The sequence below is a fragment of the Salvelinus alpinus genome, chromosome 14 (genome assembly GCF_045679555.1).
Source record: "Salvelinus alpinus chromosome 14, SLU_Salpinus.1, whole genome shotgun sequence".
Classification (NCBI taxonomy): domain Eukaryota; kingdom Metazoa; phylum Chordata; class Actinopteri; order Salmoniformes; family Salmonidae; genus Salvelinus; species Salvelinus alpinus.
In genome coordinates, this window is record NC_092099.1 from 53,084,546 (window position 1) to 53,107,223 (window position 22,678).

Here is a 22,678-nt window from a genome sequence, read left to right on the forward strand (position 1 = left end):
ATAACTCAAATATATATTCTATTCTATGGTGGTTTACGTTTGGATTTTCAGCATATATTTATAAACAGTTCCCTCAAAGTGCTACTTTGATTTCAAACACAATGGATTGGTTAGTTTATTCACTATATTAAAACTTCCCGTTTTCTGATAGCCAAACAGTCTAATTTTAGGGCGTTAAGTATTTTAATTGAAGTTTAAAAACCTCAGATATGTCCCTCTCAAGCAACTGGGAACTGTGATATTTAGACAGAAATGCAAATGTTCTCTGTTTTACACATGCCTGCGCATCTATTTTTGCAGAACGGATATTAATTAATTTTGACTTCCGGTTTCAGTCTTATTGAACCACCAAAATGGCGAAGATCGCCAAAACACACGAAGGTAAGATTATTTATTTACAAAGTGTTTTAAATGAATATTATAACCTAATTTTACTTACGTCAGTTTCATAGTAAATATACGACAAAAATGCATCTGTTGTTTATAAGTCAGCTAAGGTTATATGTTTTAGCTCTATTTTCATTCGTGACATGATGTTGACAATCTAAACGCAACGAGGCCGGGCGCGTAATAGATAATGGCGTCCCGCTAACTACTAAGCTAGCTAACCTAGATAATACAGAATTTCAATAAACATGATTGCCTTCAAAAAAAAATCTCTCTCTCTCTATATATATATATATATATATATATATTAGTGTGCTCTTGATACTATTTATGGGATGTTTGTGTAGATGTAGACATGCGTAACTTGCTATGATATTGATATGGCTAGATATATTTACACACTGGTGTTGTAAAAGATACCTAGTTAAGATGGCGTTGAAGGTAATGCTAAGTAACTACATAACGTAACTGAATAACCCTGCCGGATATTCTGTAAGTTCCTAGCTATGATAGTCAAAGCTAACTATGTGGTTTATCTAGTCGTTGGCAAGCTAAAATTGAAACTAATTTAGCAGGTCCTACTTTGTCAACACAGCGCACGATTTGAGCATGGGTAGTCAAGCGTAATAATTAGTTGCAATGGCATCTATTTTAGTTAATGTATAACCTGTCACTGCTGCTTATTTATTTACATTTATGTAAAATCGCATTTGATTTGGTAATATGCTTGACATCATTGGTGATGTTTTTGCACATAGTTTTCAACATGCCCAGATGGTCAATGACTGTTGTTCTTCCCCCCTGCCCCCCAGACATCGAGGCCCAGATCCTGGAGATCCAGGGCATGAAAGCTGCCCTGGTGGAGGAGGGAGCAGATCAGGGTGTGGGCCTGGACTCCACTGGATACTACGACCAGGAGATCTACGGTGGCAGCGACAGCCGCTTCGCAGGATATGTCACCTCCATCGCGGCCAATGAACAGGAGGATGTAAGTCCTGATGTCAAATCCTGTGATGTAATGATGCATGTTTTCTTTGTAACTTGGGAAAAGTGTTGCATGTCATCTGCTATATGCAACACTGACATCCTCTTTCTCTTCCTAGGGGTCAGACATCAGCTATTCCACTGTCTTGTTTTGTTTATGGAGTTGGCTACACCAATATGTCTTTTTGTCCTCGAGCTGGGAGAGTCTGCCTTAAATGGCTAGGTTTAACCAGACTCTTGTCTCTCTCTTATTTTCAGGATGATGAGGAGGACTCGTCAACGAGTCTACTTGGACAGAAGAAACCGGGATATCACGCTCCAGTGGCTATACTCAATGCAATACCACAGTCAGATGAACAGGTTCGCAACACCATCTTCCTCTCTTCCTGTAGAATTCTACATTGGAGTTCAGAACTGACAGAGTACCTTTTACCAAATCTTACTGCTAATGTTTTGGGTTTGCATAATTATCCTGCTCATATTTTGTCATAGACACCATTTTTATAATGGCTACTTATCAAACTCTGTAATGTTTACCATGATGGCATGTATTATAACATGCTGTGTTGTCTCTCCTCTCAGTACGACCCGTTCGCCGAACACCGGCCCGCTAAGATTGCAGAGCGTGAAGACGAGTACAAGGCCAGACGTCGACAGATGATCATCTCTCCGGAGCGACTTGACCCCTTTGCAGACGGTAAATTTCACCCCTCCATGTTCCCTCCATAGTGTCCTCCCCTGATATATGTTATTTGTTATACTGTAACTGCCATGATCCCATGGATTCCTTTCAAGGGTTCCAACCCACCTCTTGCTGCTTAGCCCTTCGAGCACTTTGCAGCTGCTTGCTCCCCAGACTAAGACCTTCCCTTGGTAATCTTTTCTGGCCCGAGGGTGCCTTTTATCACTCATCATTTTGTCTCAATAATTTGCTTTTGGGGCAAACGGTCTATGAGAATAATTGTAAACATCTCAGAACTAAGTTGTGCGAAATAGAACTTCTGCCAGTAAGGTGGTCCATACGTTTTAGGGAGAGGTGGTTAGGTGTTGTCTTGGTTACAGACTATTATACCTAATACTACATGGGTGGCAGGTCGGCTGTGAGTGTCTCGAAGGGTTAACAGACCCATGTGGCTATCTATATCATGAACGGTTTAATTTAAAGGTTTTGGGTAATGTGAGTAGCAAAATGTTTTTAATTGTTTGTGATTTGATGCTTATCCTTGGGGTAATTCACCTGCTCATACAATGTGCTGCACCCTGCTGTGCCCAGTAAGCGGTAACGCAATGACCCCATTACCGCACACACAAACCACCCCATCACGAGGCAGTCAGAAGCCAGAAATGTGCTGGCTGTCTGAAGCTTGGCTCCCAGTCAAGGAATGCCCCCAGATTGCCGACCCACCTGGGTACAGATCTGAAGCTTTAAAGTATTCCTGTGTAAAACAAGAACACTCGTAATAAGCAATGCTATTTTACCACCCCTTTCTTCCAAGTGGCCCTTCCTTCACTTCACTATAGTATCATTGTACAGGCTTATAGTCAGTTACCACCACTGCAGGCTTGTCAGACTTCTAGGGGCTAGGGAAGTTCCATTAGAAGAGATGAGGACATAGTCAATTATGAGACTTACACACACAAACTATAGTGCAGTTGTCATCAACTCTAGTGAGTTATGGTCTCAGATTTCAAGCCCATTTGAAATGGTATTTAGTCCAAATCTGGTCAGGGATCTTAACTTGGGCTCCAGGGGTCTAAGTAATACAGTGAATTACAGTGACGGTATAATCCTTGGCCAAAGGGCTTTGTCTCCAGTATTGTCCTGTCCCTTACCTCTCACAGGGCAAGGAGCCGTCACTTACATACAGTGGGGAGAACAAGTATTTGATACACTGCCGATTTTGCAGGTTTTCCTACTTACAAAGCATGTAGAGGTCTGTAATTTTTATCATAGGTACACTTCAACTGTGAGAGACGGAATCTAAAACAAAAATCCAGAAAATCACATTGTATGATTTTTAAATAATTAATTTGCATTTTATTGCATGACATAAGTATTTGATCACCTACCAACCAGTAAGAATTCCGGCTCTCACAGACCTGTTAGTTTTTCTTTAAGAAGCCCTCCTGTTCTCCACTCATTACCTGTATTAACTGCACCTGTTTGAACTCGTTACCTGTATAAAAGACACCTGTCCACACACAATCAAACAGATTCCAACCTCTCCACAATGGCCAAGACCAGAGAGCTGTGTAAGGACATCAGGGATAAAATTGTAGACCTGCACAAGGCTGGGATGGGCTACAGGACAATAGGCAAGCAGCTTGGTGAGAAGGAAACAACTGTTGGCGCAATTATTAGAAAATGGAAGAAGTTCAAGATGACGGTCAATCACCCTCGGTCTGGGGCTCCATGCAAGATTTCACCTCGTGGGGCATCAATGATCATGAGGAAGGTGAGGGATCAGCCCAGAACTACACGGCAGGACCTGGTCAATGACCTGAAGAGAGCTGGGACCACAGTCTCAAAGAAAACCATTAGTAACACACTATGCCGTCATGGATTAAAATCCTGCAGCGCACGCAAGGTCCCCCTGCTTAAGCCAGTGCATGTCCAGGCCTGTCTGAAGTTTGCCAATGACCATCTGGATGATCCAGAGGAGGAATGGGAGAAGGTCATGTGGTCTGATGAGACAAAAATAGAGCTTTTTGGTCTAACTCCACTCGCCGTGTTTGGAGGAAGAAGAAGTATGAGTACAACCCCAAGAACACCATCCCAACCGTGAAGCATGGAGGTGGAAACATCATTCTTTGGGGATGCTTTTCTGCAAAGGGGACAGGACGACTGCACCGTATTGAGGGGAGGATGGATGGGGCCATGTATCGCGAGATCTTGGCCAACAACCTCCTTCCCTCAGTAAGAGCATTGAAGATGGGTCGTGGCTGGGTCTTCCAGCATGACAACGACACGAAGCACACAGCCATGGCAACTAAGGAGTGGCTCCGTAAGAAGCATCTCAAGGTCCTGGAGTGGCCTAGCCAGTCTCCAGACCTGAACCCAATAGAAAATCTTTGGAGGGAGCTGAAAGTCCGTATTGCCCAGCGACAGCCCCGAAACCTGAAGGATCTGGAGAAGATCTGTAGGGAGGAGTGGGCCAAAATCCCTGCTGCAGTGTGTGCAAACCTAGTCAAGAACTACAGGAAACGTATGATCTCTGTAATTGCAAACAAAGGTTTCTGTACCAAATATTAAGTTCTGCTTTTCTGATGTATCAAATACTTATGTCATGCAATAAAATGCAAATTAATTACTTAAAAATCATACAATGTGATTTTCTGGATTTTCGTTTTAGATTCCGTCTCTCATAGTTGAAGTGTACCTATGATAGAAATTACAGACCTCTACATGCTTTGTAAGTAGGAAAACCTGCAAAATCGGCAGTGTATCAAATACTTGTTCTCCCCACTGTATATATTCACATTTCTCAAAGCCTAAACCTGGCTACAACTTGTTTGTCTTGCCAGCTTAAATTTATGTTTGTTCGTTAGAATGAACTGAATAGCCCATCAGTTTAATCAAGGATGGCCTATTTCTCAGACTACAGCTTGACTAGCCATTAAGCATTTGATTAACTAAACACATACCTTGTAGATTAAGTTTACAGTATGTTTATTTACATGTTGCAACAATTTATTTGTAATGCAACAATTTGCCTGTAGGGTCTGAGATTTAATTGGCCCTAGTGCCTCAATGTAGTCTGGGGGTAGGGCTGTATCAAACCTGCATGTAGACAGCTCTGTCATATACAAATATGTTGTGGAAATATATTTCTATTTCACATCTTTGTAAAATAGAAACATATCAAGAAATATGTGTGCCGCAATTCCACAGGCCCATACTAACTGTCCTTAATTTCTCTCCTACAGCAGTACTGCTTTGCCAGTCCTGTACTGCAGTCTCTTAAGGGTGCAGCAACTCATCCTGTGTAGGTTATGGTGAACAGACAGAAGTGTGCGCTTGTCAGTTTTGTCAGGGTCCACTGGCTGGTTGTCTGTCTGGGTGGGGGAAAAGCAGCTATACCTCAACAAACCTCTACCCCAACAACCTTTTATTTTGTCTTCTACCAAATACTTATTTTTATAGAATTAAATTGAAACCTCTGCCATTTTATGGTGGTCTTTTGCTTTAGATTTATCTTGTAATTCATAATATATATATTTTTAAAACATTTTTCTAAAAAGGAAGTCAAGATCTACATTTAGGAAGTTGGAATAGCAGTGGACTCCAAGGTCAAACTAGCAACGGTTCAGTAGCATGTGGCCTGTTCCCCTGAAACTAAGGTATTGATCGTATGGATCTAAAAGTTGCCTCCACTGCCCCTCAGGTATACGTGTAACTACATATATATATAGATATACTCTCCCTGCCCTGGGTTACATAAAGTAGCTACACATTTATCTCACAGAACATTCCTAGATTTGGTTAAAAAAAATCTTGACTTCATTTTCTTAAAATGCTATCAGTAATTCGCACTCTGGGGAATATTTAAATTATTTTAATTTTGAAGTTTGAGCCCCAGGAGGATTTTTCTTTTGTGACGTAAAAAACAAATCACAGGTGGTATGCTTATGTGTGTGAGTTCCAACCCTTTTCCAAAGTGTTACTAATGGTAAAGAGACATTTTCTAGGCTTCTTTTCTGCCGGTTGAAGTCTGACTGCAGAAGGACCCTTGGCACTGAAAGTGTACGTATTCTGGAGAGCACAGCCCAGGACCCCTGCATCAGTGATGGCTTTATCCTCTCCTGTTATCTCCTTAAAAGAAAGACAAAACAACCTCCGCTGTTTCTCAATGTATCTGCCTGTTTTTTTTTAGACAGCTATGTTTGTATGTAAGGCAAGCAAGAGAGGACTGTCTGTATGTTGTGTATCTAGGGTTGTCTTGTTGTGATTCAGCTTAAGGAACTAAACCAGTAAATGTTTCCTAAAGAAAAAGTGAGGGCCTAGCTGAGCTGGCTGTGTTGTTGTGCTTGCTGTGTGTGTTATGAAGCCGGGTCCTGGGGGCGTGTTCTAATCGGCTGCCCTGTGTCTTGTTGGTGCTCTTTCGCGCAGGGGGCAAAACGCCGGACCCCAAGCTGCAGTCCAGGTCATACATGGACGTCATGAAGGAGCAGCACCTGACCAAAGAGGAGGTAAGCCCGACCACATAAAACCCCCTTTGTGGTCCTCGAGTACCCCCGACAGTACACATTTTTATTGTAACCCTGGATAAGCACACCTGATTCAACTTGTCAACTAATCATCAAGCCCTCAATGAGCTGAAGGAGGTGTGTTTGTCTGGGGCTACAATGAAAATGTGTTCTGGTGGGGGTACTGGAGGACCAGGGTTGGTAAACACTACTTTAGACCAAGGGCATGGCTTTGTCTTGAGGTTATGTTTCTGAGTGCTGTGTGTCTATAAAGGATATAATTAGACAATGAGGCCCGAGTGGGTGTGGTATATGGCCAATATACCATGGCTAATAGCTGTTCTTATGCACCACGCAACACTGAGTTCCTGGATACAGCCCTTAGCCGTGGTATATTGGCCATATCCCACAAACCCCTGAGGTGCCTTATTGCTTTTATAAACTGGTTACTAATGTAATTAGAAAAGTAATAGTAATGTTTTGTCATACCTGTGGAATACAGTCTGATATACCATAGCTTTCAAACAATCAGTCTTCAGGGCTCCAACCACCCAGTTTATAATAAATACACCCACACAATGAAATTGTATTGTTCAGTGTGGTGTATCGTTGCCTACAATAGATATAAGTCCTACAAATCCCACAGGAAACTTTCCCCTGTTGTGTTTATCCTTTGGTTGGTGTTCTCACGGTCTCCCTCCATGCAGAAAGAGATCCGTCAGCAGATGGCAGAGAAGGCCAAAACAGGAGACCTGAAGGCTGTCAACGGCTCTGCTGCCTCCCAGGCTGCTGCTGCTGCCGCCGCCGCAAAGCGAAAACGCCGCTGGGACCAGACGGCCGAGAAACAGGACCAATCAGGAACCCCCAGCAACGCCGGCACACCTAAGAAGATGTCCAGCTGGGACCAGGCCGATCAGGCTGCTGAGGTAAAACTTATTATCTCAGTTCATCAGATCCAGTTTGTATGCTTACAATTATTATTTTTTGGTCTGGTGTTCGATCAGCAAATGATATAGAAGTGTTTTTGGGGCAGTTTATTTGCCTTGACTTAAAATGTGCCTTTTAAGATCCTAGTGGAACAAAGTAACTCAACCGTGCTTCTCCAGTTTACATTTCTGTACTGTTGGAACTCACTGAGCCCTTTATTCCTGGACACCCCCCACCACACATACAGCAGACCCCAGGACACACACCTGGCCACACCCCCTCCAACAGCCGCTGGGACGAGACCCCAGGAAGGAACAAGGGCAGTGAGACCCCAGGGGCCACCCCCAGCTCCCGAATGTGGGACCCCACCCCTAGCCACACCCCAGCTGGAGCAGCTACACCAGGCAGAGGGGACACACCGGGACACACCACCCCTGGACACGGGGGAGCCACAGGCAGCGTGCGAAAAAACCGATGGGACGAAACCCCCAAGACGGAGAGGGAGACCCCTGGTCATGGAAGTGGTTGGGCCGAGACCCCCCGTACAGACAGAGGAGACGAGTCAGTGGGAGAGACCCCCACCCCCGGGGCCAGTAAAAGGAAGTCCCGTTGGGACGAGACCCCCGCCAGCCAGATGGGCTCTTCCACCCCACTGATGACCCCTGGGAAAACTCCCATCGGAACCCCTGCCATGAATATGGCCACTCCTTCTCCAGGTACTGTTAATCACCTAGCCTTCCTGCCAGGCCTTTGAAACCCATTTTAAATTCCTTAGAGGTAGAATTTCATTTAACACTGATAACTGTTGGTGAATTGATATTATGTACCTGTTGTTAATTTACTAGTAGTATGAAGTAGTAGGAATAGAAGTAATGGGGGACCTCCCATGGTCCCGTGTGGCTCAGTTGGTAGAGCATGGCGCTTGCAACGCCAGGGTTGTGGGTTCATTCCCCACGGGGGGACCAGGATGAATATGTATGAACTTTCCAATTTGTAAGTCGCTCTGGATAAGAGCGTCTGCTAAATGACTTAAATGTAAATGTTAAATGTAAGTAGTAGAATGTTCCACTAAGTCATGATACTGGGTTATTGAGGCATGTTTACATTATGCATGCGTTTCCTATCCTGTCAGGTCACCTGATGAGCATGACCCCAGAGCAGCTGCAGGCCTGGCGTTGGGAGAGGGAGATAGACGAGAGGAACCGACCTCTCACAGACGATGAGCTGGATGCCATGTTCCCAGAAGGATACAAGGTACACACACACACCCACTCCCCAGCACATTGGAGAAATAGAGCTCAACCGTCACTTGTCACATCAAATGCAGTATCTGTATTAAGTGATTGAATGGTCTTCGGTGATGATACAATGACGAGTCGGAACGGGACACATTCTGTCTCTAGGGTCACTGGGCCAGGGTCACGTTCTGTGTCTCTGGGTTGGGATCCCCACAGCAGCGTGTCTCTTCAGTTGAAGACATCGAGGCATTTGTCTGAGAAGGGCTCAATTCCAGTACAGGGAAAGAGTGAATGGAACTGAAGTAAATAAAGTGAATCACTAAAGTATGATAAATGAACAGTACTAACGTTTCATCCCCCACCTCCCTCCACAGGTCCTTCCCCCACCAGCAGGCTATGTGCCCATCCGTACCCCGGCCCGGAAGCTGTCTGCCACCCCCACCCCCATGGGGGGCATGACGGGCTTCCATATGCAGCAGGAGGACCGCTCCATGAAGCAGATCAACGACCAGCCCAGTGGGAACCTGCCCTTCCTCAAACCAGACGACATTCAGTACTTTGACAAACTGCTGGTTGAGGTGGATGAGTCCACTCTGAGCCCAGAGGAACAGAAGGAGCGTAAGATCATGAAACTGCTGCTGAAGATCAAGAACGGAACACCTCCCATGAGAAAGGTGAGACCAGATGCCAACTGTCCTCATAGTCTTGACCACAGAATTTAATGGAACATTTCCCTGACCAAGATGGCTGCCATTATCAGCACAATCTGATTTATGAAGGTTTGACATAGGCCTATCTAGTGTTACTTTTCATCTCTATAGACTTAGCGCCATCTTCCTTTTTGTGTATAACTCTCCCCACTGAAAAGTCAACCGTCCAGTCTAACCCCCTTGCGTCTCTCCTCAGGCTGCCCTGCGTCAGATCACAGACAAGGCGAGGGAGTTTGGAGCAGGGCCCCTGTTCAACCAGATCCTGCCCCTGCTCATGTCTCCTACTCTGGAGGACCAGGAGCGCCACCTGCTGGTCAAGGTCATCGACCGCATCCTCTACAAGCTGGACGATCTCGTCCGCCCATATGTACACAAGGTGGGTCGTTGTGTGTGAGAGCGAGGGACTCACTGACTCGGTTTACATTATGTCTCCTGTGCCGAGATTGGCCCTCACTAATTGACTCTCTGTTCCCAGATCCTGGTGGTGATTGAGCCGCTGCTGATTGATGAAGATTACTACGCCAGAGTGGAAGGCAGAGAGATCATCTCTAATTTGGCCAAGGTGAGCCCCACTTCCAGCCCTATAATGTACTCACACACCCACCACAGTTGGGTCGTATGCCTGTTGGACCGGTCCTTGGTCAGATCAGGGCTGGTACTTCGGTAGATGAAAAACCAGCAGTAGAACTAGCCGGTCTGACATCCAGTTCATTTCTGTTCTCACCTTGTACCCGTTGGTTACATTCCTAAAGCAAATAGCTACTACAATTTGACCTGAAATCACATTATAAAATGATACTTAGGATGTCTATGCAAGCAGTATCATAAACACCTATTAATCTTAGTTGATCTCTTACCCTCCCTTCCTCCCTCCCCCTCTAGGCTGCCGGCCTGGCCACTATGATCTCCACTATGAGACCTGATATTGACAACATGGATGAATACGTCAGAAATACAACAGCAAGAGCTTTTGCTGTCGTAGCGTCCGCTCTGGGTATCCCCTCCCTCTTGCCTTTCCTCAAAGCTGTGTGTAAGAGCAAGAAGTCTTGGCAGGCCCGCCACACGGGCATTAAGATTGTCCAGCAGATCGCCATCCTCATGGGCTGTGCCATCCTGCCCCATCTGAGGAGTCTGGTGGAGATCATCGAGCATGGTGAGGGAAGGGGCCACTGCCTGAGGATGCTGTTGGACCTGAGGGGGTAGATTAGTTTTCTAGTTATAGTACATTAGTTATATTTAGGAGTGACTAGTATATTTGAATCAAGTAGTTTAGTTTTCTAGTAATAGTACATTAGTTATATTTAGGAGTGACTACTATATTTGACTCAAGTAGTTTAGTTTTCTAGTATCTAGGGTGCGAGGGTTGACATTTCAAGTTTTTTTTAAAGTGCATTGTTGGTCACAATACACTTTACAAAGAAGGATAACATGGCCACAATACACTTTAAAAAGAAGGATTACATATATGATGATCTGACCTCCGCCGTGTCTGCCCCCCTCAGGTCTAGTAGATGAGCAGCAGAAGGTGCGGACCATCAGTGCCCTGGCCATCGCCGCCCTGGCTGAGGCTGCCACGCCCTACGGTATCGAGTCCTTTGACTCCGTACTCAAACCCCTGTGGAAGGGTATCCGACAGCACAGAGGAAAGGTGAGGACACATTGCTTTGTCACATGCCTGCGAATCATTCTCGCCTGTTGGACCGGTCCGTGGTCAGATCAGAGCTAGTACTTCACTAGATGGACGCCAACATGAGAACTGGCAGATCTGACATCCAGTTCACCTCTGTTCTCACCCTGCACCTGTTGGTTACATTCCTAAAACAGTTAACAGGTTAATACAAACAAGGTTACATGACATCACAATACAACTTCATTTCAGGACCTTGCCTGTATAGATACCAGTGTTTCCCCTATATTAATTCAATAGTGGCCGCCACCCCACAAAATATGATGTGCATTATAATACAAAGAAAATATGATGTACATAACAATAATTATAGAAGCAAAAAAGTTTGGGACACTTAAGCGTTTTTAGTGTGAACTTAAACGTTATGTTTGAGTCACTCAGATGGCATAAGAACACGGCATAAGCCATGGCAAAAGGTGTAGAATTGCAGCAATCTATCTTTAAAACAGCAAAATTGTCTGGATACAGTAACTGAGTTAACTCTTACCTCTCCCCTCTGGGTTCCAGGGTCTGGCTGCGTTCCTGAAGGCCATTGGCTACCTGATCCCTCTGATGGATGCTGAGTATGCTAACTACTACACCAGAGAGGTCATGCTGATCCTCATCAGAGAGTTCCAGTCCCCTGACGAGGAGATGAAGAAGATCGTGCTCAAGGTGAGGGAGGCTGCGCGCGTGTGTGTGTGTGTGCTCGTCTCATTCTCGCTTGTTCCACCTATCAGATCAGAGCTAGTACTTCGCTAGATGGACACTAACATGAGAACTGGCAGATCTGACATCCAGTTCACTTCTGTTCTCACCCTGCACCTGTTGGTTACATTTCCAGAACGAAAATAAGTTACACATGCTACGTATTACACTTCAAACTGAATTGGTGTATGTGTGGCCTGTTTCTAACCCCTGTTCCCCCTCTCTTCCAGGTGGTGAAACAGTGTTGTGGTACTGACGGTGTGGAGGCCAACTACATCAAGACAGAGATCCTGCCTCCCTTCTTCAAGCACTTCTGGCAGCACAGGATGGCCCTGGACAGACGCAACTACAGACAGGTAGGTACAGACACAGCTCAAACACGAACGACTCCATGCATATCCCTTATGCTGACTGGCTTGATTACAGATCTAAACTAAATGTTTAACTAATCATAAATCAGTTGTAGTCAATTTTATGACAATAAAATATATATTTTAGCCTCAATGGGATAAACTGGTAAAATACAAAGAAATACAACAACTGGCTAACATTAAAATCCGGTCATAGTTCATTTATGACTGGTGTTTTTGGGGTCTGTGAGCTAACCTCTTCCCTGTGTCTGCCCATCTTCTAGCTGGTGGACACCACAGTGGAGCTGGCCAATAAGGTGGGAGCAGCAGAGATCATCTCTCGTATAGTAGATGACCTGAAGGACGAGGCAGAGCAGTACAGGAAGATGGTGATGGAGACCATAGAGAAGATCATGGGGAACCTGGGAGCTGCTGACATCGACCACAAGCTGGAGGAGCAGCTGATCGACGGCATCCTGTACGCCTTCCAGGAACAGACCACGGAGGTGAGACCCAGGGGGGGGGGCCCGGGGCACGTTCAGCAAGGAACAATGTTGTGGAACGTTCAGATAGAAATGGATTATGTAGAACAATCATGCCTCTCTGACATGTAGAATAAGGAATCAGGTCGGCTCCTGACCTTTCTATCTGAAACGTTTCAGGGTTTCCCAAAAGCAATGGAACTTAGGCTTTCCAGTGTTTTACCGATGCGTCTTTCTTACAATGGTCTAAGGTGTAACATTCATTTCTCTAAACACCTTACAGAGAACAGTCGTATGTGTCGATATTGATAAGATTGGAAGAAAGGCATTGCTGTTCTCGGATCAGCTTTCTCAGTTAAAATCTTACCGTAACATTTATAATTATGTCAATACTGACATTGGATCAGCTCCTAAAGAGATATTACCATCTACGGCTGCAAATACTGAGGCGGCTTATTATAATGCTTACCCAATAAAAATTGGCACAAATTACTAACAATAGTCTAGAAGTAACAAAATAGAACTCGATTGAAAATGAACTGTATTTCAATGTGATTGACATAGAGCTATAGCCTACTATTTATATTTTTAAAGCATTTTTTTTTTTAAAGATCACGTCACTTGTTTGTATCAATTGTCAAGACATTGCCAACTTTGTTTTTGTAGTCAACTTTGTTCTGAAGTTAACAGTGGTCACAGAGACAGATAAACCATGTGATTCTATGTTTAGAGGAGGTCTTCTGTGTATAAAGGGCCAAAAGTATCTAACGACGCACTTAGCTGTTCTACGAATGGTCTGAGGCAGGCGTTAGATTACGAGCGTTTTCAAGTGCAATGTTAATAACGATGGTTTTGTGAAACAGCTCGGTGATTTAACGATGCTCCTACGATGGTTCTAATGATGAACCTAGCCTTAAGATGCTTTTGGGAAACCGGGCCCAGAACGTTTGCCTACTGAACCTGGCTCGGGGTATAACATTGGGAAAAGCCTGTGCTGAAACAAGCTTATCCCTGTCTGAACAGCAGTGTGGATTTATGGTAATCTGAGGCTTGACTGGAGATTCATTTTGATTTGTGTGTGTAACTGCTGTTGTCTGAAATGGCACCCGATTCCCTTTAAACCAGAGCCCTTTGGGCCTTGGTCAAAAGTAGTGCACTCTATATGGTGCCATTTTGGACATAGACACGCTCAGTCCGTCATTAGCCTACCTGTGTAGAACATGACTGACTGTAGGACTTGACCTCTGACCCCTGTAGGACTCTGTGATGCTGAACGGTTTTGGCACGGTGGTGAATGCCCTGGGGAAGAGGGTGAAGCCCTACCTGCCTCAGATCTGTGGTACAGTGCTGTGGCGTCTCAACAACAAGTCCGCCAAGGTCCGCCAGCAGGCTGCTGACCTCATTTCCCGCACCGCCGTGGTCATGAAGACCTGCCAGGAGGTTAGTCTTCCCAACCACTCACACGCACATGCACACGCCAACACACACACTCGTATTGCACACACGCACATATATACATATATACAGTCTCTCTCACACGTATGTATGTATGTATGTATATATATATATATATATACACACATACATACATACATACGTATATATATATATATATATATATATACACACACACACTGCAATGATTTCACCTTCACTGACGGAGTTCTTCTTTCATTTCTAAACCTCCCTCTCTCTCTCTCTCTTTCCACAGGAGAAGCTGATTCCCTTTCTAAACCCCTCTCTCTCTCTCCACAGGAGAAGCTGATTCCCTTTCTAAACCCCTCTCTCTCTCTCCACAGGAGAAGCTGATTCCCTTTCTAAACCCCTCTCTCTCTCTCCACAGGAGAAGCTGATTCCCTTTCTAAACCCCTCTCTCTCTCTCCACAGGAGAAGCTGATTCCCTTTCTAAACCCCTCTCTCTCTCTCCACAGGAGAAGCTGATTCCCTTTCTAAACCCCTCTCTCTCTCTCCACAGGAGAAGCTGATTCCCTTTCTAAACCCCTCTCTCTCTCTCCACAGGAGAAGCTGATTCCCTTTCTAAACCCCTCTCTCTCTCTCCACAGGAGAAGCTGATTCCCTTTCTAAACCCCTCTCTCTCTCTCCACAGGAGAAGCTGATTCCCTTTCTAAACCCCTCTCTCTCTCTCCACAGGAGAAGCTGATTCCCTTTCTAAACCCCTCTCTCTCTCTCCACAGGAGAAGCTGATTCCCTTTCTAAACCCCTCTCTCTCTCTCCACAGGAGAAGCTGATTCCCTTTCTAAACCCCTCTCTCTCTCTCCACAGGAGAAGCTGATTCCCTTTCTAAACCCCTCTCTCTCTCTCCACAGGAGAAGCTGATTCCCTTTCTAAACCCCTCTCTCTCTCTCCACAGGAGAAGCTGATTCCCTTTCTCTCTCTCTCTTTCCACAGGAGAAGCTGATTCCCTTTCTCTCTCTCTCTTTCCACAGGAGAAGCTGATTCCCTTTCTCTCTCTCTCTTTCCACAGGAGAAGCTGATTCCCTTTCTCTCTCTCCTCCACAGGAGAAGCTGATTCCCTTTCTCTCTCTCCTCCACAGGAGAAGCTGATTCCCTTTCTCTCTCTCCTCCACAGGAGAAGCTGATTCCCTTTCTCTCTCTCCTCCACAGGAGAAGCTGATTCCCTTTCTCTCTCTCCTCCACAGGAGAAGCTGATTCCCTTTCTCTCTCTCCTCCACAGGAGAAGCTGATTCCCTTTCTCTCTCTCCTCCACAGGAGAAGCTGATTCCCTTTCTCTCTCTCTCCTCCACAGGAGAAGCTGATTCCCTTTCTCTCTCTCTCCTCCACAGGAGAAGCTGATTCCCTTTCTCTCTCTCTCCTCCACAGGAGAAGCTGATTCCCTCTCTCTCTCTCCTCCACAGGAGAAGCTGATTCCCTTTCTCTCTCTCTCCTCCACGGGAGAAGCTGATTCCCTTTCTCTCTCTCTCCTCCACGGGAGAAGCTGATTCCCTTTCTCTCTCTCCTCCACAGGAGAAGCTGATTCCCTTTCTCTCTCTCCTCCACAGGAGAAGCTGATTCCCTTTCTCTCTCTCCTCCACGGGAGAAGCTGATTCACTTTCTCTCTCTCCTCCACGGGAGAAGCTGATTCACTTTCTCTCTCTCCTCCACGGGAGAAGCTGATTCCCTTTCTAAACCTCTCTCTCTCTCCACAGGAGAAGCTGATTCCCTTTCTCTCTCTCCTCCACGGGAGAAGCTGATTCCCTTTCTAAACCTCTCTCTCTCTCCACAGGAGAAGCTGATGGGTCACCTGGGAGTGGTGTTATATGAGTATCTAGGAGAAGAGTATCCTGAAGTACTGGGAAGTATCCTTGGTGCTCTCAAGGCCATCGTCAATGTCATCGGTATGTAAACGTTACCCCCTCACTACTACGACTCCCTGTCTTCTGACCAATAGCATGTTGACACTAAGGTTGATGACCCTTTGGTGTTCAGTCACATGCCTGCGAATCATTCTCGCCTGTTGGACTGGTCCGTGGTCAGATCAGAGCTAGTACTTCACTAGATGGACGCCAACATGAGAACTGGCAGATCTGACCTCCAGTTTACTTCTGTTCTCACCCTGCACCTGTTGGTTACAAATGAAAAGTAATTTGGGGCGGCAGGTAGCCTAGTGGTTAGAGCGTTGGACTAGTAACCGAAAGGTTGAAAGATCGAATCCCCGAGCTGACAAGGTAAAAGTCTGTCGTTCTGCCCCTGAACAAGGCAGTTAACCCACTGTTCCTAGACCAGTTAACCCACTGTTCCTAGGCCATCATTGAAAATAAGAATTTGTTCTTAACTGACTTGCCTAGTTAAATAAAGGTAAAATTAAATATAAAAAACATTTGTTTTATTTACCAAAATGCTATCCAATATCTGTCTTGTAGCTCCATACACTCTCAGCCCACTAATTTAGCCCTCTCACTTCCTAAGACGGGCTGAAATCATTTGAGAAAGTGCTCCAGTGGGAAGAGAGATGCCTGTGAATGACTTGTGTTCGTTGAGTTCAGTGAAGAACAAGTATTGGGCTGGTTTAACAGCAGTAATCCTATAAGAGTGGTTATGCTTAAGTTAGGATAGTAGAGGTGTTACCACTTGGTGATATGCTTCCAGAGAGCTGATTGGTTGTCTGTGCTGTCACTCAGGTATGCACAAGATGACTCCACCAATCAAAGACCTGCTACCTCGGCTGACACCCATCTTGAAGAACAGACATGAGAAGGTGCAGGAGAACTGTATTGACCTGGTGGGCAGGATTGCTGACAGGTATGTCTGTAGCAAAGGAATCACACACACATGCAGATATTCACTAGTAAAGTCCAATCTTTGAAAGATTGGACTACATTAGTGTGAATCTATGACTCACACATTCACCAGTACAGTCCAATCTTTTACACACACATTCACTAGTAAATTCCAATATTTGACTTCTAACCATATGTGTAAATATGGTATAATAGTAGATGTTTCATTAACAATGTTGTAACTCCTACCCTGGTCTGTCTGTGTAGGGGTGCTGAGTACGTGTCGGCCAGGGAGTGGATGCGTATCTGCTTTGAGCTGCTGGAGCTCCTCAAGGCCCACAAGAAGGCCATCCGCAGAGCCACCGTCAACACCTTTGGATACATCGCCAAGGCTATCGGGTGAGTCCTCCTGTCTCTGGCTACTGCCCAATACTTCTCAAGAGTTGTTGATCTCCGTTACTGCACATTTATTAGGGTTTCTGAGCGTCCATGAAAAATGTTGTCTCAAAGTTGTATTATAATGATGCTTGGTGATACTTCACCTGTTACTGTCATGGTAACCAGTATATATTTAGCCTATCATTGACCTCTCCACCCCTCCAGACCCCATGACGTGCTGGCCACACTACTCAACAACCTGAAGGTTCAGGAGCGTCAGAACAGAGTGTGTACCACCGTAGCCATCGCCATCGTGGCTGAGACCTGTTCTCCTTTCACCGTGCTCCCCGCCCTCATGAACGAGTACCGCGTGCCTGAGCTCAACGTGCAGAACGGCGTGCTCAAGTCCCTGTCCTTCCTGTTTGAGTACATTGGGGAGATGGGCAAGGACTACATCTATGCTGTCACTCCCCTGCTGGAGGACGCACTGATGGACAGGTGAGAGGACCAAACATTATAACTAACAATCAGTCTGGTGGGCTGACTAAAGTCACAGTAACCCTGTAGTCAATAAACCAAAAACATAACATTTTCCAAGTATTGTAAATGCATCAAGCTACATAGCCACATGATCCTGTCCAAGATCAGTTCTGTCTGTAACAGTTAGGGATCACTTGGTTGAATGTGCTCTAACATGCCTGCAAATCATTGTCGCCTGTTGGACTGGTCCGTGGTCAGATCAGGACTAGTACTTCACAAGATGGACACAGAACTGGCAGATCTGACATCCAGTTCACTTCTGTTCTCACCCTGCACCTGTTGGTTACAAATGAAAAGTAAAGTGTCATTCATTGTGGATTTCCTCCACAGAATTAGAATATATAGTAGACCCCACCTGCTGCTTTGCACCTTTGGACTGGCTCCATGGTAACCCTGTTTTTCTCCTCTTTCTCTTCCTCTTCCTCCTTGCAGAGACCTGGTCCACAGACAGACTGCCAGTGCCGTGGTGCAGCACATGTCCCTGGGCGTCTACGGCTTCGGCTGTGAGGACTCCCTTAACCACTTGTTGAACTACGTGTGGCCCAACGTGTTTGAGACGTCGCCCCATGTAATCCAGGCTGTCATGGGGGCCCTGGAGGGTCTCAGGGTGGCGATCGGCCCCTGCCGCATGCTGCAGTATTGCCTGCAGGTAAACCTGACTGATACTACATCACTCATCTCCTTGCTCTGACAGACAGGGAGCAGATTGACTACTATCTGCTACTAGATGACAAGTATCATTCTAGAATAGTTGAGTGTTGAGAATTAACCTAAAATGTCCAGAAAGATTTAAGATGTAAAAAGTGATATCACTATCAACAGCAACATACCTTTATGAAGTCCGTGAACAAACTGCGGTGGATACACTATATATACAAAAGTATGTGGACACCCATTCAATTGAGTGGATTCAGCTATTTCAGCCGCACCCGTTGCTGACAGGTGTATAAAATTGGGCACACAGCCATGCAATCTCCATAGACAAACATTGGCAGAAGAATGACCTTACTGAAGAGCTCCGTGACCTTCAACGTGCCACCTTTCCAACAAGTCAGTTCGTCAAATTTCTGCCCTGCTAGAGCTTCCCCGGTCCAACTGGAAGTGCTGTTATTGTGAAGTGGAAAGGGTCTAGGAGCAACAACGGCTCAGCCGTGAAGTGGTAGGCGCTTAGGGTGTAAAAATCATCTGTCCTCAGTTGCAACACTCACTACCAAGTTCCAAAGTGCCTCTGGAAGCAACGTCAGCACAATAACTGTTTGTCGGAGATTCATAAAATGGGTTTCCACACCCGAGCTGCCACAACACAAGCCTAAGGTCACCATGTGTAATGCCAAGCGTCGGTTGGAAATGTGTAAAGCTCGCCGCCATTGGACTCTTGAGCAGTGGAAATGTGTTCTCTGCAGTGATGAATCAAGCTTCACCATCTGGGACTAATCTGGGTTTGGCGGATGCCAGGAATATGCTACCTGTCCCATTGCATAGTGCCAACTGTAAAGTTTGGTGGAGGAGGAATGGGGCTGGGGCTGTTTTTCCTGGTTCGGGCCCCTTAGTTCCAGTGATGGGAAATCTTAATGCTACAGCATACAATGACATTCTAGATGATTCTGTGCTTCCAACTTTGTGGCAACAGTTTGCGGAAGGCCCTTTCCTGTTTCAGCATGACAATGCCCCCGTGCACAAAGCCAGGTCCATACAACAATAGTTTGTCGAGATCGGTGTGGAAGGTCTTGACTGGCCTGCACAGAGGCCTGACCTCAACTCCATCTAACACCTTTGGGATGAATTGTAACGCAGACTGCGAGCCAGGCCTAAATGCCAAACATCAGTGCTGACCTCACTAATCCAGTTGCGTAGCAATGTTCCAACATCTGGAAAGCCTTCCCAGAAGAGTGGAGGCTGTTGTAGCAGCAAAGGCGGAAACAACTCCATATTAATGCTCATGATTTTGGAATGAGATGTTTTACGAGCAGGTGTCCACATACTTTTGGTCATGTAGTGTATTTCATAAAAAGCAACACACCTTGTGGGAAGGGGTGGAAAACATGGTTTCCGGGGGTGTTTGGTGGGGGGGCTTGAATGGGAACATGATGGGTGATTGGGGTGGAGGTCTACTTTTTAGTTTTTTCCTGTTTTATAGTGAATATATTATTATTAAACTCTATATATTTCTTACCTACAGGTACATGTTTTATTAACTTAAAAATGTGCAGAGATGATGTACCTGTAACCCCCTCAACAAAAAATGCCTAAACAAATAAGCCATAATGATACTGGCACTGTAAGTGCAGCCGTTGAGTTGGTAATGCTCTCTAACCTTGAGTTGGTAATGCTCTCTAACCTTGTCTCCTCTCTCCAGGGTCTCTTCCACCCAGCCAGGAAGGTCCGAGACGTCTACTGGAAGATCTATAACTCGATCTACATCGGTTCCCAGGATGCTCTGATCGCTCACTACCCCCACGTCTACAACGATGAGAAGAACCCTTACCTCCGCTATGAGCTGGAGTACTTCCTGTGATTCTGCTCTCTGTTCACTCTCTCTCTTTCTCCGTTCATGCCCTCTCTCTTTCTCTCTCTCTGTTCACTCTCTCTCTTTCTATCTCTCTGTTCACGATCTCTTTCTCTCTGTTCACGATCTCTTTCTCTCTGTTCACGATCTCTTTCTATCTCTCTGTTCACGCTCTCTTTCTATCTCTCTGTTCACGCTCTCTCTCTTTCTATCTCTCTGTTCACGCTCTCTCTCTTTCTATCTCTCTGTTCACGATTTCTTTCTCTCTGTTCACACTCTCTTTCTATCTCTCTGTTCACACTCTCTTTCTATCTCTCTGTTCACGCTCTCTCTCTTTCTCTCCGTTCACTCGCTCTCTGCTGATCTCTTCCCCTTTCCCTCCTCTCTTTCATCTCCTCTCTCTCTTTTCACTTTTCGTCCTATCTCTCTTGGTGTGTAGATAGGACTTGGTCCATTTTTTTTGTATTATTTAGCCCCTCTGTCTTTGTAGTGGGTGTGTCCAACATAGCCACAGTGTCTGTGGCCCAAGATTCATTTTTAATCAAATAAAAACAGTATATGATTAGGGAGAAAGAAATATAAAACTGAAACATTTCTTAGAGCTTATGTATTGTTTTATTTCTTTTATAATTTCCATAAGGAATGATCGACACATGCAGTACAGTGACGTGCAGGATGTAAGTTAGCCATGTTAACGAATGGAAAAACAAGTCAGTGAGTTTTGAAGTTCTTTAAAATATTGTCATGGTTTCTGTCTACTGTCCTCTGTAACGGCCATTCCTTCTCAATCCTCTGCTCACCAATCAGTGATCACCCCTTTGTTCTTATCAGAATGTTGCTTTATTTGAATAAATAAATGTTTGTGTATAAAATAAATGTCCACATGTGCTTTATTTTGAGTTAGTCAAAAATAAAGCACGAGACATGTATTCTCATAGGAGTGATAATATGCTAGATGGAAAGCAGTCTATGCAAAGTACCAACTTTTTTCCCTATAGCTATAACCTTATGGGTAGAATAACTCGTTGTGGAATATGTGGGAACACACCAGCATTCTCCAGATTCCAGTTCCATACGGATCACCTTCGCCACTTTGTTTAATGTCACAACCTCATGTTCCACAGGCACTAGGTTAAAATGAATGATTGTTTTTACTGCAGTGAAATGTACACAAGCAGGTGTAGAATATCAACCACCCCAAATTACCTATATTTGGGCAGGTAGCCTAGCGGTTAAGAGTGTTGGGACAGTAACCAAAAGGTCGCTGGTTTAGATCACCGAGCCGACTAGGTGAAAAATCGAACTGCCCTTGAGCAAAGCACTGAACCCTAATGTATCCTGTTAGTCGCTCTGGAAAAGTATCTGTCAAATGACTGAAATGTACATTTCATCCAGAAATGCCACTACATTACATTTCAAAGGCTACCGCTTATTCAGAAATGTTAATCAAAGGAAACCTTAAACCCATTTTGTTCCATTATCAGCCCTGCCATCCTGAGACAAACAGTAGACCAAGGAGAAGGAGCGCTCTGGGTAGTTAGCCCTGTGCTGTTGAAATGGAAACGAATGCTTACTGTGCTTTCTTCCATAAAGATGGTTATATGTTTATTGGGCTGACACCATATTATTTATTAGTACTAAAGAATACTTTCAATTGAGAATTTCTATAGAACATGCTTTTTAGTTCAGAACTATGCTTTTTCTGTGTCCACGAAACAGGCCCTATATGTCTGTGGGATACCCTCAGGGTTCACGTCAGAGGAACAACACTCGTATCTAAACTGAAGAGATTTCATAAAATACGCCACTTCGATACAGCTATGACCGGAATTGACTTTTTCGTAGCCGGTTAGGAGAATTAGGTTATGGTTAGGAGAATTAGGTTATGGTTAGGAAAAGAGTTAGGCTTGCGAAAATGCTCTCATAACGTGCTATGAAAAGTCTCATATCTGCATCGAAGTGGCGTGTTTTTAGGGAGATCACGTAAACAGAACTCCCACAGATCTAAAGGTCTGATGTCATTCAATAAGGTGCAAACTTTCCTTCATATACAGGTCAGTGTTACATAGTCAGCAGCATACCACACTGGAAACATTGCTCTGTTTAAGGTGCCGTCTTTCATATGGGACATTAAACAGGTGTCCTGACTCTGTGGTCACTAAAGATCCCATGGCACTTATCGTAAGAGTAGGGGCGTTAACCCCGGTGTCCTGGATAAATTCCCAATCTAGCCTTCATACCATCATGGCCACCTAATCATCCCCAGCTTCCAATTGGCTCATTCATCCCTCCTCTCCCCTGTAACTAGGTCGTTGCTGTGAATGAGAATGTGTTCTCAGTCAACTTACCTGGTAAAATAAGGCTTTAAAAATAGGCT

General features: G+C 45.0%; 1 protein-coding gene and 1 non-coding gene across 4 annotated transcripts; both read left to right on the plus strand.

Annotated features, from left to right (window-relative positions):
• Positions 1-329: 329 nt before the first annotated feature.
• LOC139539066 (splicing factor 3B subunit 1) lies at positions 330-21,177 on the plus strand. 3 transcript variants are annotated; one of them, XM_071341769.1, is made up of 23 exons: positions 330-381; positions 1,200-1,375; positions 1,630-1,731; positions 1,954-2,068; positions 6,482-6,561; positions 7,266-7,484; positions 7,733-8,201; positions 8,618-8,739; positions 9,098-9,397; positions 9,630-9,809; positions 9,909-9,995; positions 10,316-10,586; positions 10,936-11,081; positions 11,628-11,774; positions 12,038-12,163; positions 12,442-12,663; positions 13,897-14,079; positions 15,884-15,995; positions 16,779-16,899; positions 17,145-17,276; positions 17,481-17,753; positions 18,228-18,444; positions 20,152-21,177. In XM_071341769.1, the coding sequence occupies exons 1-23, from the start codon at positions 354-356 to the stop codon at positions 20,308-20,310; spliced, it is 3,987 nt and encodes a 1,328-aa protein (XP_071197870.1). In that variant the 5' UTR covers positions 330-353; the 3' UTR covers positions 20,311-21,177. The 3 variants fall into 3 exon arrangements, with proteins under 3 accessions (XP_071197870.1, XP_071197871.1, XP_071197872.1); XM_071341770.1 differs by having other exon boundaries at positions 7,736-8,201; XM_071341771.1 differs by lacking the exons at positions 330-381; positions 1,200-1,375; positions 1,630-1,731; positions 1,954-2,068 and adding an exon at positions 4,822-6,115.
• On the plus strand, positions 8,838-8,986 carry LOC139539229 (small nucleolar RNA SNORD15). Its single transcript, XR_011667888.1, has one exon. It is a non-coding gene; the product is annotated as a small nucleolar RNA SNORD15 (small nucleolar RNA).
• Positions 21,178-22,678: the final 1,501 nt, after the last annotated feature.